The sequence below is a fragment of the Oenanthe melanoleuca genome, chromosome 3 (genome assembly GCF_029582105.1).
Source record: "Oenanthe melanoleuca isolate GR-GAL-2019-014 chromosome 3, OMel1.0, whole genome shotgun sequence".
NCBI lineage: Eukaryota > Metazoa > Chordata > Aves > Passeriformes > Muscicapidae > Oenanthe > Oenanthe melanoleuca.
Genome location: NC_079336.1, coordinates 74344729 through 74362371, shown reverse-complemented (window position 1 = coordinate 74362371; position 17643 = coordinate 74344729). Strand labels below are relative to the sequence as shown.

The 17643-nt window shown below is 38.5% G+C and overlaps 1 protein-coding gene across 7 annotated transcripts in view; it reads left to right on the top strand.

Moving 5' to 3' along the window:
* The window catches only part of LTBP1 (latent transforming growth factor beta binding protein 1), a 182091-nt gene that overhangs the window by 39376 nt on the left and 125072 nt on the right, over positions 1 to 17643 (top strand). For all 7 annotated transcript variants that reach the window (XM_056488103.1, XM_056488100.1, XM_056488099.1 and 4 more), the window contains exon 4: positions 5144 to 5319. In XM_056488103.1, the coding sequence (XP_056344078.1) occupies positions 5144 to 5319 (176 nt within the window). The remainder of the gene's footprint in view (positions 1 to 5143; positions 5320 to 17643) is intronic.

The following is a 17643-nucleotide window of genomic DNA, read 5'->3' as shown; positions in this document are numbered from 1 at the left end:
CAAAGGTCAGGCTGAACTAGCAACTGAATTTTAACAATTTATGGGGGGGTGGGGGTAGGAGTTTAGTTCTATTTCCATACCTTTTGAGCTGGTCTGCATATTTTCTTTACTATCTCATAGTTTTAGAAAACACTGGTTTTCTTCTCCTTTTGATTTTTCATTGTGACTTTGGGAGGAGGTAATGAAGAAGGAATTAATTTGTGCACTTGCATGAAGCAGTAGCGTTAACACTTCATATTTTTCTGAGATGGTGCTAGCTAGGAGCCAGGCATGGGAGCATCAGGCTTATAATAAATAAAATAAAGAAAGCAACCTGAGTGAGGTTAGTCTAAGTTTAGTCTAGACAGTACTTTTCATGCCAAATGTTGTCAATCTCATTTCTGCTTGCCAGTTATTCTGATACATCACATTCTTTCTCTGGTTTTATCAAGCAAGAGAGCTTTCTTTTGCATGATAGTTAGCTGAAAATGTTTCTTGTTTCTCTGTAGTTTTCTTGTAAACTTACTGATATTTATCATATTGTTTGTTTGTTGAAGGTGCAGTTAGACATTTGTTTATCTGGTGTACACTTCAGCAATGGGAAGTTTGTGTCAAGTTTATTAAGTTAATGTCAGTTATATACTAAGCATAAACAGAGCATAAGTATGTAAGAAAAAAGTCTAGACAAGTCTTAGTTTTGGCTTTGTATGATTATTGCAAGCAGATACCTGGGTGATTTAGATTAGGGGATTTAGTGTGCATTCAAACAAAAATTAACCACTTACACATCATGTGGAAGTGTTTCTTTTTAAAGAATTGGATTGATAAAGTTTATGGCTTTTCTGTGTAGTACTGTATAAGCCACTCTTGGAAAACAAAACTGTCTTAGCAGTAATTCATTAATGTTAATAATGCAAACTAAATTAAGGAAGAAAATTATTATATCTGACAAGGAAGGAAGAGCCACTTTTGTAAAGTCTGGCTGTTAAGCTTTCAACCTCCAACATATAGCATTCATGGTTTTGGTGTGGCATGCTGTGTTATTGGGTTTTTAAATTTATTTTTTTTTAATTTATTATAATTTCAAGTGTTATGAGGGACGTTTTTTGTAGGTTGACAGTTGGACTTCAATGTGGCTGAATGTGTAGCAAGATAAAGGGTAATAATAAAAATAAGAGGACCTAATACTAACAAACAAGGAAGGCCTTGTTGAACATGCGAAGATTTGAGTAGCCTTGGCTACAGTGACCAGGACATTGTGGAGCTCTGTATCTTGCGTGAAGGAAGAGGGGCAGCACTTGAGATTGCAAAACTGAACTTCCAGAGAGCTAACTTTAGCCTATTCAGGGACTTTTTTGGACAAATATCATTGGAATATCATTGCCTTCAGGGAAGAAGGATCCAAGACAGGTGATCAACATTCAAGGATTATTTTTTTTGGGCTTAAAAATGATGGGTCCTGATGAGCAAGAAATTGAGCAAAGTGGGCAAGAGACTTGCATAGATGAACACAACTCCTGGCAATACCCAAGCACAAGTGAGAGATACACAGGAGAAGGAAGCAGGGACAGAACACTTAAAACATAAATAGAGATGTTGTCAGAGTATGCGGAAATGCAACAAGGCAGGCTGAGGCTCATCTGGAACTAAAAATCTGGCCAAGGATATCAAGCACAGGAAGCAAATACATCAATAACAAATAGGAAATTAAGGAAAATATGGACCTGTTTTTAAATGGAGTGAGGTCTCTGGTAACAGAGAATGCAAAGAAGACAGAATTATTGTATGCCTTCTGTCCATCAGTCTTCACTGACAAGACCAGTCCTTAGGAATCTCTGGCCTGGGAGACCAAGGAAGAGGAATGGTGGAAAGAGGACTTCTGCTTCCTCAAGGAGAGGATTGTGTTAGAGATCACCTAGGCAAACTTGACGTTCACAAGTCCATGGACCACCATGGGGTGCATCCATGAGGGCTTAGAGAGATGGCAGACATCATAGCTAGGCCACTCATGGTCATCTCTGAAAGGTTGTGGCAGTCAGAAGTGGTGCTTGAGGACTAGAGTAAAGTAGATGTCACCCAAGCCTTCAAAAAGACAGCTACTGCCTCACCAATTTCTGGAAATGTAATGGAGTGCCTTGTTCTGGAGGCCATCTTTAAGTACGTGGAAGACCAGAAAGTGACCAGGAGTAGCCAGCATGGATTAACTAAAATTAAGTCATGCTTGACTTGCCCAATTGTCCTCTACAGTGACAGAACTACCTGGATGGATGAGGGGAAAGGACTGAATATTTTTTACCTGGACTTCACCAAGCCCTTCACCACTGTGTCTCACTACATCCTCATAGGCAAACTTTGCAGGTGCAGGCTGGAGGAGTGGGCAGTGAGGTGTTTTGAGAATTGGCAGAATGGCAGAAGCCTTGACCAGGTACCATATTGTTTACTCATTCATCAATGAGTTGGATGAAGGGGTAGATGCCTCCTCAGCAAGTTCACTGATGACACAGAACTGGGAAGAGTGGCTGATACCCCAGAGTGCTGTGCAGAAGGATCCTGACAGGCTGGAGGATGGCCAGAGAGGAACTGTCTGAAGTTCAAAGGGACATGCAGGGTCCTGTATCAGTACAGGCTGAGGGCTGACCTGCTGGAAAGCAGCTCTGTGGAGATTTGGGGGTCCTGGTGGACAACAAGCCATCCATGGGCCAGCAGTGAGTCCTTATAGCCAAGGAGGCCAATGGAATCCTGGGGTGCATTAGGAAGGGCATTGCCAGCAGCTCAAGGGAGGTGACCCTGCCCCTCTGCCCAGCCCTAGTGGGGCACATCTGGAGTGCTGAGTCCAGTTCTGGGCCCCTCAGGACAAGAGAGATGTGGGTTTGAGCAGCGGGCAATGAAGGTAATTAGGGGACTGCTAATCAGAAATCATTAGGAAGATCGCACTTGAGCAGAGAGATTGACCCCACCAGTGGTGCCTTCCAACTTTAACCATTCTGGAACTTGTAATGCTTTACAACTGGTTACAACCTTAACAGAAAACGCTCAGGCACTTAAATGGCAGCATCTATATCTAGTAGTTTGATCTCTGTTGTCAAGTCCTGCTTCTACATTCAGTATAGACAATATTTTATGTCCCAAACCACAAATGGATGTCCTTATGTGTAGGCATCAAATGAGATCTGTTAGAAAAAACAAGTTGTGCGGGAGTGATTGCAGTGGTTCTTCAAAGGAATGAAATTCATATGTAAGCAGTAGTGAGGCAAGAACTTCAGCTTTATCTCAGTCTGAGGGTTTCCAGGTCATAATTCTTATCAGACTGTGTTGAATTCCAAGCCTGACCTCCAATGCCAGTGAAAGCTCTCTTTTGATCTTCTGGTAGGAACCCTAAAGACAGCACAGAAAATCCAGTATTCTCTCTTAGTCTGGCAAAAGGACTTCTACTGAATGTAATGAGACTGTGTAAGTACTGTATTAGAAATATTGACTTGGAGACAGCCTAAGTAGTTATGTTTCTGTTTTACATAGGAGGCTTAGAATGTCATTATTAATGAATGCTCTTGTTAACTTGGATCAGTTTGAGAAAAAGAGCATCTGTGTAGGACAAAACCCCATTGTTTGTTCTAACCACAAATCCATTGGCTACAGCAGTTACTAAGCATCTTGAATAACATGACCAAGGAGTTAGGCATTGCTTTGGAGATAGGGGCTGGCTCAGGCTCCACATGTCAGAAAACAATGCAGTAGTCATCTAAGTTCTTAGCTGAAACTCTGCAGTCTCACCACTGTGGGGAAGTGCTGCTCAGCTGTCCTTTATAATATAAGGTTCATGACTTATTCTCAGAGGACAGTTATTTACCCTGCAGAACTGTGGCTCTGAGGGATGTTTATGTCAAATGCCATAACTTTTTTCCCCAGTTTTGCATTTTTGAAGACTGAAGTAGTTACAGACCCTCAGCTGAGAGTGAAGTAAGGGAGGCTTACAGCATCCCTCTCTGCATGCCTTCATTTGAGCAAAGGACGATGTAGTCCTGATAGTTATTAGTTAGTAATTGATTTTACTTTCCATGGAGTATGTCTCTTTGCAGTCTGATCTGCACTAGCTATGACTGCTTGAAGACCTATTATTAGTAGGTTTGTTCCTTGAAAGTGTTATTACTTGCTTGGTGGTGGAATTCTTCAGCCTTGGGGCTGAAGCTTGCACCTCCATTGCATGTAGTTAAGAGCTGTCCAGTCTGCTGCCTTAGTAATTACTGGAAGAGTGAAGAGCAGTCTGTTAGTGAAGAAATGATTCCTACTGCTGATGATCACTAAATAACCATGGGCTTTTTGGAAGGGAGAGGAAGGAGTTTTTATTGAAAGTTGGTAAGGTCTTGTGCAGTGAGAAGCTGAGGTCATGGGGAGGAATCTAACCATATAAATCAGGATTAGCAGTGAGGGAATTCTGAGCATGAAGGAGTCTCCTTGTTTAGCAGGAAGGGGAAATGGTTTTGTTGTTAAGGGAGACCATGTGATTATGGGACATTTGTGGTTAGGGAACATTTGTCAGAAATGTTGAATAGTGCAGGCAAAGAGAAAGTGGATGGGCAAAGTAATGCAACTCTGGGACCAAAGCCTTCTGATTTGGTGGGAAACAGTCTGAAAAAAGGGAATAGGTGCAGTGCTTTGCTCTTTGGTTAGAGGGATATGGTGAAGAAGGAAATGATTTCTGGGAACACAAGGCAAAAGTCAGCTGGTTGTTTTGGTTCTACTTAACATACCTTGTATGGAATGACAGTTGTAAGAAATGGAATAAGGTTTGAATGTGTCAATTCTTCTCTGACCTGTCTGGAAAGCTATGTGTTAACAAATTTGAGCTGCAACTCATTTTGATCAGGGCTTTTCCCTGTTCCTCCCTGTTTTCTGAGCTGTCCATGATATTTCTCTTGCCATGCCAAAAATAAAGTTATAATCCCTGTAGTTTTTCTTTCATAGCAATTTAGTGAGCTGACAAGACAATGAGGGTGCTAAATGCTCAGAAAATTAGGTTCTTACTTGTAAGGTAGTAGGTTTCTCAAACTGTTTTGAGAATTTGGAGTACAGTTGAATGTCGTCTTCAATTCTTTTACTAGCAGTTTCTAAGTCTAATTTATTAATTCTTACATTATTCTGTCTTTTCTATTTCTTTCCAAAACAGGATGATACCCCTTTCATCTCAGACACTAATGATGAATCTTCATCATGGCCAAGCACAAGAATATGTGATTAAGCCCAAATATTATCCAGTAAAAAAAGTGATTTTGGGAGAGCAGTCCACTGAAGGCTCATTACCACTGAGATTGGGCCAGGACCAGCCTGCATCACCTTTGCGCTGTGAGTACAACTACAAAAAGCACATTCCCTTCTCTCCCCCCACAGAGCCCCCATTCCACATTTTTTAGGATCTTGGCATTTTCTGCAGTAACACTTAAAGACAGAGGAAGGTTAAAATAACTGTACATGAGAGTTCTTAGATTAGCAAATGCTCCAATATTCTGCATTTTGTGGAGAAACAAAACAGATTTCCTGAATGAAAAAAAAGAATGGAACCTGATTCACTGTTGAAAATTCATCATGCTATTTCTAGATAGTAGTTTTTTCTTCAGAAAAGGGTGCTTTTTGAATGCTTTGCTAGAATAGGCACATCTATGAGTGTAGTCAAATGTCAGTATGATGGATACCGTTTTGGAAAGCTGGAGTTCAGGACTGTGGTCTTGTTGGTGACTATTTTTCTCTATATTTAATTTATTACGTGTTTATGAACTTCTGCACAGTATGGAGGCTGCCTCAGAGTCTCTGCTTCATATTTATTAAAAAAAAGATTGTGTAGGTGCCCAGCTTGTGGCCTTGGCTCATGCCCCATTGTGTGCAGAGCTTGAGGACAAGTTTTGGCTTAGAAGATGAAGGGCTTGATGAATTATGGGTTAGGTATTACAGAATGTCTGCTGGCTTGATTTGGAGAAAAGTTCCTGCAGCTGAATAATGGATTGATTAACATTGAGACCTTAAGGTACTTGCAGTCTCCTGACAGGCTTACTTTGCTGTAGCACATAGGATTATGTTCTGCTGAGGTTTTAGGGAAGAGCCTTCCCTTCCAAATCTTTAGCTAGAATTCCTTTGCATTTCTGCATTGCGCATCTTTATGGTCTGTCCATTTACACTTAAATATGACTCCCTGCTTCATTTTCCTCAAGTTTGACTTTGTGGACAGTAAATGAGACTATTGGCTCTAGTGGGAAGAGCAGTGGGCAGCTGGAGGTCTTTCAGTTAACATTTCCAGAGTGGTGAAGTATACTTCTTGCAAAGCACTATATCCCCTTCTTAGAAGTTTAGAAAGACTTTTTTTTTTTTTTTTTTTTTTTCAGTCATGCTGTTAACATCAAGCAGTAGTCTCTTTTACAAATAAGATAATACTGCATTTTTTTTCCAGGCAGCAGTTGTTTTCCTTCAAATAAAATACTAATGATCATTGGGATTGGATTGTGTCCATCTCTTATGACACTTATTAATCAAAAAGTATACAAATTCCAGCTTGCGTAGTTCTCCAGTATTTGGAGTGACTGTTCCCCGTAGTATTCTGACAAAAAAAAAAAAAAAAAAAAATCTTTTGCCCCCATTTTTCAGGATGTTTAAGTCTAGCTTTGATACACTCATTGCTCACAAGTATCAAGCTGCCACTAAATGAATGGATTTGTGAGTTTACTTTTTGTTTCTTATGGTAGCATAAGGAGATGACTATGCAGCTATAAGACAAAGGAGCCAGTGCTTCTAGCTCTTTCTAGCTTGTTTGAGTCCCACTGTTAATTACAGTGCTCTGAGGGACATGACTAGGAGAAAGAAAATCAGGAGCTATATACAGGAATGTTGATCAAATTCTAAGAAGCTCCTTAGCGAGTAGTGCATTAATAAAACATTCTACCCTTATTGAAAAGCTTATAAGTCCTAAAACACCCAGAGGAAAAATAGTAGAAAGCGTTTCTATGGCCTGGTAAGGCATAGCTGACCTTAAGTGTTGACTCAGAGGTACATGCAAGCTATTTGGATAGTGTCAAAATTTCAGAATGTGAGCGCTCTGTCAGCCTAAAAACCAGTCCCATTACCTGTTTTCTGCATCTGTGAGGTGAGAGTTGGTGACAGCAACTTCTAATGAAGCAGTTTAGATACCTGCTAGTACAGAGTGCAGTTTGAGCTCTATGTTGTTGGAGTCTAGCATTATGTTTTGCTAGCCTGAACAGGAGACCTACAGCTTGGGCAGCCATATTTGTTTGGGTTTTCTGGTTTCTGGAGGTGCTGGAATGAACTTGAAGATTAGAAGACTGCTTGTTTTTATAAAAATTGAGTTCTAAATTTCAGCTGTCAGTATTTTAATGTTAGCCATGTTTGAATTAACTACAGTGAGGCAAGATTAGGATGTGAAATTTAATGTCAGATGTTCTGTGGCAACCACAAATATGCAGTTCCTAGTCCTGTCTTGACCAGAGATGGACTCCGTGAATTAGTTCATGCTTATGGTTGATGTTCATTGTCTAGTTAATTTATGAGTGGCTGATGATCTCATGGTATTTTGTTATTGCTCTTGAAAGTATAATCTTATTTCATGGGACAGACTCTTACTTCATTGAGCAAAGGAATTGGTAATCGCCATGTGGAGATACTTGAAAGAGAAGAGGGGGGAAACATAATAATTTTATTGAAAAGCAGAATCCAGAAAGTTAGTACTGAATGCTTCACAACTTTTTTTTTTTTTTATGGTAACATTTAATAAAATTAAAAAAGAAAATTATGGTAGAATTAAATAAATTTTTTTAGAGAATGCTTCACAACTTTTTGAAAATTTTTTTTAGCAATGAGAAGAAATGGTAGCCAGGTAATACTTGGTAGCATTGCTCGAGAGTTCATAGCTATCAATTAATATGGAGTGCAAAGCTACTCATTCTATTGAGTTTTTATGAGCATTACTGTGCATTTTAATTTGTTAACACTGTGCCAGAGACTGGCAACTGGTACATTCTGTGTACCCCATAGAATAAACTTACTTCTCTAGCTGTAGCTGCAATTGGTTTTGATTTTTCTGGACTTCTATAGATTGTTTCAATCCAGTGGTTGAAACTGGAAAAAGTGTCAGTCTTTTGTTACCTTTAGAGACAGGTCTGTCCTAGCAGAAACAAATAAGCTGTGAGGTAATGGTACACTGGGAAGAAAACTGCCAAATGTGACAAGGTGCTTCTGAGCATCTTGTGATTTATAGGAAATCAGTCACATTTCAATGCCCCATCACGGTGTTGTTAGATGAGCTTTGGGAGATACCGCAGTAAAAAACGTAGAAGTTAAGTCACATTAAACATTTTTCAGTCAAAATTAATCCAAGGTGCCTTCTGGAATTTTTATTCTGGTGCATTTGTAAGCAGTTTCACTTCTCTGATGTTCAGAACATGCAGTATAGTACTCTTACTAAAGACATCAAATAGTGTATTCTTTTGACTTTTAAGCTGAACTTTACTGTAAGGTTATGTATCACATTAACGGGGCTTGAAAATTCAATAAGCCACTGGGATTGCAATTGTAGCATTTAAAGTCACCCTGGGATGTGAAATAGTTACCTGCCAGTAGCAGGTAGCATTTCTACTGTCAAGCATGTTGAACTTTTGTCCTGTGGGATACAAACTGAGTAATTTTCGAGGGAAGCATTACTTGCTTACAAGTACATATTGTCACACTTCACCTGTAATCTGCCTAAATATTTGGAACCTCAGAGTGAAAAATTCTCTGATAGTAGCAATGACAGCAGCACAAATTTCAGGTGCAAAATTCTGTTTGCAACCTGATAGTCCATAAAACAATAGGAAGGTTTTTTTAGTAATTCAGGTACATCTACCTCAGACATTTCCCATTACTCCCTTAAAGGCACTGTTAAATAGTAGCCACTAGTCATCTGAGCACAAATCCTCTGAGTATCAGTGCTTATCTCCCTGGATTTATAAATGCAGTGCTGGAGAAAATTAGTTAAAGGAATTACGTGCTGTTTCTATTGGTCTAAAATGTATATGTTAATAAACAAATTCTAAACGTAGTCTTTCCGGAATTCCTTTCAACACAGTTATTGTGAGAACTGCTTATTACAGTAGCAGAAGACTAGGAAGTTCTCAATTTCACTCTATCCACTTCTGGTTGCTCTGTGGTTCTTCAGAAGATGCATTTAAATACACACTTCATTTTCCAGCCCGAGAGGCTGAGGGCTAGTATTTTAGTGGCATTGTGCATTTTTCCCATTGAGCTGAAAATGGTGAAATTTCTGCTTCTGAAATTAGTTGTCTGGTGTTGCCTGCATGTGTAGGACAATTTTGTACACCCTCTCACCAGACTACAATTCCTCATAAGTACAGTGATGATGCCACTACTTCCCTGTTTTAGAGGCATGTTGTTAAAATTTATTAATTAGTGACTGAGGCAACCACAAAATGCACCAAAAGCAGAAGAAAAACGCAAGGATACTTTACCTACAATTGGAATGGTATTATGTGAAGTAAATAAGGCATTTGTTTATATAATGATGTTATCCCAAGGAAGAAGGTGGGATAAGAAAGAAAATGAGACTAATCTCTCTATTCAGGAAGACAATACGGGAAGCATGTGAATTTTGCAAGTGGAATTACATACTAAGTTGATAAAATTGAGTATTATGGAAAACTGCAGTCTTTTAGGTAGACTGGGTTGTTTCCATCTTCACCAAAATGATTTATATGAAATTCATTAAGGAGACCTTGTCTCTATTTTAGGTAGTAAATGAAAACATGTCTGCAATTTAAATAGTAAAGGTCACATAAGGTTTAGTGAATTTGGGCTTACAGCACCCTACTGTGGCTTAGCTATATATGTTGTGCCTGGAAGTTGGACAAATATGCCAGTATGGCTTTTGGACTCTTTGGATTTGCTCATGGTTCTGTGGACAGCTCTTCAATTCTTGTGTAAGGATGAAGCTGAAACAATATGAAAGTCGTGTAACTCCCATAACTGTGAATGCATTATATTGCATCATATTTTACATAAGTTTATACACATTAAATAAGCTTGATGGGGAAGATGATGTCCCAGCACTTTGAGTTGTGATGTGCAGAATACTCTGCTCCAAATTTGGCATAACAAGAGCTTTCCTGTATTGGCAGCACATGACACTTGTAACTTAGTGAAGCACTTCAGTAAGTTTATACGTAATTACATATGCTGGCTTCACTGATGACTTCATAGGTCGATTTGAGCAAATCCCAGGTGTCACTTTGAAATTCCAATTTAAACTATTTTTGTGGAATTGCACCATTCTGACTTCATTAAATAACACTTACTTCATAATAATAGTATTTCCCCACCAGGAAGTATGGGTAAACAGCTGCAAAAGGCATAAATATTTTACTGCTTAAAAAAGTGCACACAGAGGTATGACATGTGTTGCATATAAATGTGTCTGTCTTATTTTACATTCTACCCAACTTCAGACTTTGGAGGAAAATCTCCCTCAGGTCTTCACTGAGCCAGTATTCTTTCTACCATTCTTGATATTGCTTTGTGGAACTGCCCTTCCTGAGCAGCAAAGTAATTCTCTCACTGGCTTGTCTTAAATAGGTCATTGCATTGTGGTCCTTGTGACTTCTACCTGCCAATGTATTTATGGATATTAGACAGTGGTAGTGTTCCCAGCTAGAAGTTTTGGGAAATTTGGAGGTAAGGGAGGATCTTAAGGCTACACTCTGAACAAGGTATAGCCAGCAGAATGAGTTGAATGAACACTTAAAAGACTAATATTAAGTAGTAACTGTACAATTGCAGTGTAGTCTATTTGGAGAGACTGTAGAGTCAAATTTGCTTCAGTCACTCATGGCAACTGACAATCATATATTACTCCTAAAATTGTACATAGTCAATTGCAATGGAACGGTGTAAGTGTATAAATGTTGGGAACATTTTGTTTTGTGTTCTCAAATGTAAGCATGTTCAAAGCTTGTGCTCTCATCCCAGAGGTAGAAGAGATTTTTCAGGGACAAGATAAAAAGTTTAAGAAAAAATGTTGCTGTCAGCATCAGGCTCAAACAGCACTGGGGCTTTTTCAAAGAACAGTTTTAGTGTGAAGCATCCTTTTCCTCTCTCCCATTTAAGAGCATTGTTCTTGCTGCTGTTGAACAGCATGGCGATTTATAGCAACCATTTAAAGTTTACTTTTGGTTTCAGCAGGACTTGGAAAAAACAGGCTAAATTCTAGGCATAAGTTAAGTGAGTTATCTAGATTCTCATTATTGCAGAGAACTCGAGCAAACCAAGCACCACATTTACTTTGCTTTTGCCTCAAAAAATAGAGCGACAAATTCTGAAAAAATAACTAACAAATGAATGCAGTTTATTTAGCATTTATAGAAGACTATGGAGTTCTTTGGAAACCTTGGAGACAGAATAGCTCTGTATAAATACAAACTGGTTCACTCAATATACTGTTGCTGTAGGCATTCTAACAATACCCTTGCTAAGCTGTCTTCATGATTCTCTGTGTCCATGAAGGGTTCACAATTGAGCGGGCCTGAAAATCTTCCCCCCAAAATATACTGTATTTTTCTCTTTGGACTCTGAAAAGATTTTATGGCCCTGAGGTCACCAGAAAATAAATGTCTGCCTGACAGGCAAAGGCTGCTTGTGCTTTTATAGAAACTATTTTGAATGTTGCATTTGCCCAGAAATGAATTCTCATCTCCATGCTTTAAAATACAGAGACAGAGACTGATATACAGCACAATGAGGAAGAATGTTGGAAAAAGAGATCGGTGATCTGGCAAACAGAATTAAAATCAGTTCAAAGCGTGTAATTGCTGGGGGAGAACACAGACTGAGACAAATGCGTCTCAACTTCTGTGATGAAAGGGTATTGGCACCAAAACCAAAATTTCTCAAGAAAAAAAGAAGAGGCTTTCCAGAAAATTCTGTAAGGGAAAGCCTTTTTACGTTTAAAAAATGTTATTTAGGTGGATATAGAGAGCTATTGAACCCACACAATTAAACATTACAAGTCCTTTAGCCTGGGTAACTCCAGAGTTGCTGTGATACAAATCTTTGATATCAAGAATTGATTCTGATTGTTGCAAGTAGCTGAGTCTGGTTTTCTTCATAGGAGATGAAGAAGTGCTCTTCTGTCAGTGTCATTGCCTATGCCAAAAGGAATGAACAAATGTTGACAAAAACATTACTGCAAGAAGGTTAATGCCCTGTGAAACTGAGATTTCAGAATCAGTGACATCCTTGTGTCTGTTGTCATTTTTTCCCCTCTATAGAAAATTAGGGGAAAAAAAAAAGATCTTGGCTTCATGTGCTGCTGAGAGAGAGGATTTTAAATGGTGATTCAGCATGCAGAGGCGGCTGTATTCATTTAAACTTAATTCCATAATGTCCTGCCCTGTGTCATTGTTTACAGTTTGTTGATTTCCTTAGTGCTTTTTGGTTGTTTCCTTTCAGGAAATTAAATGTCAAGTGGATATACTTTAGTAATGTAATATTAGTTTCATTTTTATTCCCTATTCTTCCTAGAAATGATAAACATTGACACTTGCAATTTAGAGTTTTTTTCTCATTTGAGGGAGTTACATATGTTGGGAGGGGGAAACTCTATCTCAAGAATTTATTTTCTTGAGAAGTAATGCTCTTCCAACTTGAGTGTTGTAATACTATTGTCTAATATTTGTATTATTATTTTGGAAAAAAGTGTAAATAATAACCCTAGGCAGAAGGCATAATTTCAGACGGGTACATAATTTCAGGTGGGAATGAGTCTCATTCCCAGTATAAAGACCGAATTCAGACCTGCTTGTGAAAGAGTCCCGTTGATAAAGGGGACAGTGGCATTATATTTAGCTGCTAATACTTAAACTCCTGTATGGCTGTAAGTTTGTGTGTAAAAATGTTGACTTCATTATCAGAATGTGCAGAGATGTTTGTGTGCAAAGATGTTGACTTCATTATCAGAGTGTGCATTGCAGCAGCTTCCATCAGTAGAAAATTGCTTGTGGTGGGCTGTAAAGTTATTGCCGCTTCATTGCAGCCAAGATGAGCCTTAGATGTATGTCTGTGTCTAAATATGGTTTTTGGGCCTTTGTTATTCTATGACTCAAGTGAAAGCCTTTTGGGTCCAGATACACTTAGGTACCTAAGAAGCTGGATAATTTGAATGGAAGCTTAAAAAGGCTTGGTCACTTGAATGCTATGCTTACAGCTGGACTAGTATCCAGCCCCAAACGTGAGGCATTGATGTGAGCTCAAGCATGAGACTCTTGAAGAGCTTGAGGTTCTGTTTCAGGATAAGTACTTCACTCTGGGAAAGACAGGCCATCTGGGTATTCATATTTTGTGTAATTCATATTTGAAATTGCAGCTGAAGCACTTGACTGTCTGCCTATCCTTAGAAGTACAGTCAGCTGAACTCTCCTGCAGGATTAAGCTCCCCAAGGACTGCTATAGCACCATAGTGTGTCTGGAATCCAGCTGTAGTGAAGTCAATAGTTCTTCAAAGAAAAGCGTCTGAGCCCTAGACTAAAGTCTTGAGCTGAGGCTTTGAACTAAGCAATCTTAGGTCACCAGCATTTACTTTTGAGTGGGTTGGGCACACTCCTGTTCACTGTGCTGCTTCCTCCATGCAATTAATTTCTCTCATCCCTTGGAAAAGAGACCTAGGATTGATAAGCGGTATAATTCAAGGCTAAAATCTATCTCTTTATCATTTGTAGATCTAGTTTAAATATAATTTATTTAAACCAAATTAATGCAGTACAGATTGAAAGAATTATTGCCCAGTAAGTTTATTGAAACGAGTTGAGGCCATTCCATCAGACATCAAACCACACTGCATTCTCTAATTTATTTGGGTTGGTACCTTTTTCTGGATCACTCTCAACTATGTGAAGGGGAAATTATAGTTATGTTTCTCATTACCAGGGAGACTGGCTGTAGTTTAAGATAGGATGCTCATTGCCTATTGGGGATTGTATATAACGAATCTTTATAGGGGCAAAAAAGACAAGGAAGACAAAAGGTGATTCATAAAACCTGCTAGCAGAGATCTCCGATTTCAAATCTGTGTATGATTTGTACATTATGGGTTTCCAGAGGACAAAATTGAATGTAATTTTTGTGAATTCTTCTCTTGCTCTAAAAAGGCTGTGTCAGTGAGAGGATTTATCAGTAAAGAGCTTTGTGGCAGGTAAACACAATTAGGTCTTTCTAAACAATCTCAGCACTTGTGCCTGCATATGCTCCTTTGGTGCTTTTAAGTCAGGCAATCCATAGAAAACAAAAAACCTTTGTTGTAGAAAGTAGAAAGATTTTTGGAATTTGTCAAAATTAATAGTGGAAACCTACTTGAATGAAACAGGTGTTGCTATAGTAAATGACTTCAAACTGTTCACCCTCATCTCTGTTTTAAACTGAGATTAAGATAATTGAAGAGTGGGTTATTTGCCTCTCCTAGAATAGGCTGCTAGAAATTTTATGTGTTGCGGAGTGGTGATGAGGAAGACAGTGGAGTTCTCTTTTCTATTCTTTGACAGGGAGCAAGGAAGAGATCGTATTAGCAATAATAGTGACAACAAAAATATCAGTGCATATCCCTCTTCAGTTCATGTCATTATTAGGTTGGATTGTGTTTTGCTTTTTTGGAAGCCTTTTAGTTTGCATCAAGACAGTAGAACTGAGTACTTGAAAAGTGATGAAATACCAAAGGTTAAGAAGTAATAACGAAAGAAATACATGTAAGATTATACAAATGCAGCAAAAATATGAAGTACAGAAATAACAAAAAGTAGGAGTGCTAAACTAATTACATTTCAATAATGTGTTCCTACAGCTGTCTAGACATGTTAAATCAAGTACAGCTTGCCATAGTGTCATCTTAATCAAAATGTTTGACTGGGTGAATGTGCACACGTACACCTCACCTCATGCAGAGCTAGGGGTACTTTTAAGCATTGGAGAAGGCGTTGGATCTTGGATGAAATAAATCTGGATCATCTTATTTTTAATTTCATTGACATGTCAAATTTTTCCCAATGCTTGTGAAAAGAGAACTGGCTGTGAGGTGTATTAGGGAACAGTAAGCAAGTTTCTGGAAAGAGCAAAGTTAGGCATTGTATATTGAAGCCAAAAATCAAATTACTCAACAGCTGTGCTTTGCCATTATTTAATACATGTAGTTTTCAGACTTGTTTGTGCTTGTGATTGTTACAGAAAGAATAAGACTTATGTTCTGCATGACTTTTAGATGGGCAAGGTTTGAATGCAGGAGATTTTACTGCTGTGTTCAGAGCAAGGAGTGAGGGTTGAGTTCAGTCCTGCTATGGTTGTGCAAGGGATGTTCTGTATTTGTTTTACTGGGATGAAATCTGTATCAACAGATCAGGAAGGGATTTGGGGGTGTGTGCCCCTTTGGCCTAGCCTGCAGATTGGTTCTGGGTATGAAATATCAGTGCACTGTTGGGAGACAAAAATAAACTAAAATCATAAAAGCATTTTATGTAAAGCTGCCTTAAGTAATTCTGCTGCTCTCCTCACCACTAATCAGACCTCAGCTGCAGTATAATGTGGTTTAAGACAGGATTTGTGAAGAAAGAAGAGTACCAAGTGACTGGTATCAAAAGCAGAACAAAAAAAGATGGAGACCTGCGAAATAGGGGCTGTTAGACTGAATGTTTGGATTGATTTGGTCTGGTCAAAATGAGACTGAGGCCAAGTGATGGCAGTGGCCTTCAAGTATGTTGGAAAATGATCCACAGAGGAATGATGTTTTGTTAAAGTATGCTGTAGATAAAGCAGAGCAATAGCTTACTTGAGTTGCTACAGGGGAAATGTGAGTTAGATATTAGGAATACCTTTATAAGAGGCTGAAATGCTGGAACAAATTCTTCAGGGTGGCTGTGGAATCTGCATAATAGGAGAGATTTGAGAACAGTCTGGACAAACCTTTTGTTTAATTTTTCTGTTTTATCCTGGGAAAATGAAGATAGGGGAGATTAAGTGATCTCTCAGAATCTATTTCAGCCCTTTCTGTACCTTTTAGAGCTGTATTTCTCACAGTGTGTAATCAAAAATTTAGGGAAGATCTGCCTCTGGCCTGAATGTCAATCTTGTATGTCTTTCTCTTTTTTGTTTTCTTGTTTTTTTTCTGTTGTTTCTTCTTGTGTTGTTGTGTTTTTGTTTTGTTTTGTTTTGTTCTTTAACTCCTAGCATTATAAACCTTCTAGATGATGCTATTTCTAAGTTGTATGACAGTTAAGTTCAACTTGTTCTGGTCTTTGAGAACTAGGTTTTTGTTGGTTGGTTGGGTTTTTTTTGTTTGTTTTAAATTGATGTCAGGCGGTGACAAGACAGAACTTCCTCATATACTGTTAAAAGTGTGAAAAGGTCATTTGACAGTAGTTCTGAGAGGCTATCTTACTTATGTGGTTGATTTTTATACAATGTCATCTTTCCTTTTAGCTGAACAAGCATATCTAGTCTAAGGACTAAACCAGGTGGAGTGGTGAAATAACTGGGAGACACCTTTTTTAGGAAATAAGTAATTTCCTTCTGCTTCTTCCTTTTTTCTGTCAGCATTTAGCTAAGAAAAAAGAGAGTGTTTCTCATCTAAGGATTTAAAATGTTGAATGTATTAGCTGTTTAAAAGCTAATTGAGTTTGATTTTAGAAGATTTAATTTTAAATGCACTCCTCATGCATCATGGTTATAATTTGAAAATATGAAATAGCCTGAGATAATCTATTCTCATTGGGAAGGGAATGTAATTTTAAAATAGAATATCCAGGTTTCATGACACTCTAGATAAACATGAAAACATACTGAGATCAGTGCAGAAGTAGATTGTCATGAACAGAAAGCAGTTTATATCATTACTGGAGGTACTGATGCAATGTCTATAGTTCTGCTAGTTCTGTTTCCTTAGATTTGCCTCAGGATATTTGTCATAAGTGAAGGCATTAAAAAAACGCGAAAAACAAAACAAGGAGAACAACAACACCCCCCCCTCCCCCAAACTGGCCTCTTAAAATAGATTTAGACATTTGTGTACAAGGAATATGGGAGTTGTATGCATAAGCTACACTGTGTACTCAGCTGCTCAAAGCCACTGCTTGTGATTTATTATTTTTTATTGTAAATCCTTATGGTTAGATCTCTGTGAACCACAAATTACATCAATGTTTTTGACACATTAACATATTTTATTCTCTTTGCCCCCTTGACCTACATAGTTATCTAACTGAAAACCAGTTCTGCTTTCACTAGTGTTGCTAGCCCATTGTCTTCCTGCAAAACAGGGACATACCACAGATCATCTGAGCTCCACTGCAGCTATTGAATACTGTTAGAATGTTGGAGCAGCCTTAAACCCAAGGAAAGTAAGTGTTTTTAGAAAGTCTTCTAAGAAGAAGAAAAGTCTGAGTTGCATTACTCAGGAGGTTGAGGAGGAATCCTTCCCCTTATACAACTCTTTCCAGGCCTGGCTGTGTAAGCCATTGTGACCACCTGGACATAAAACCTGCCACCTGCCCTGGCTTAACTACTTCACCTTTTTTGCTAATGCAGGTGAAAAAAAAAATTTTCATAATGGATAGTGGGGGCAGAAAGGCTTCTATTAAGAAA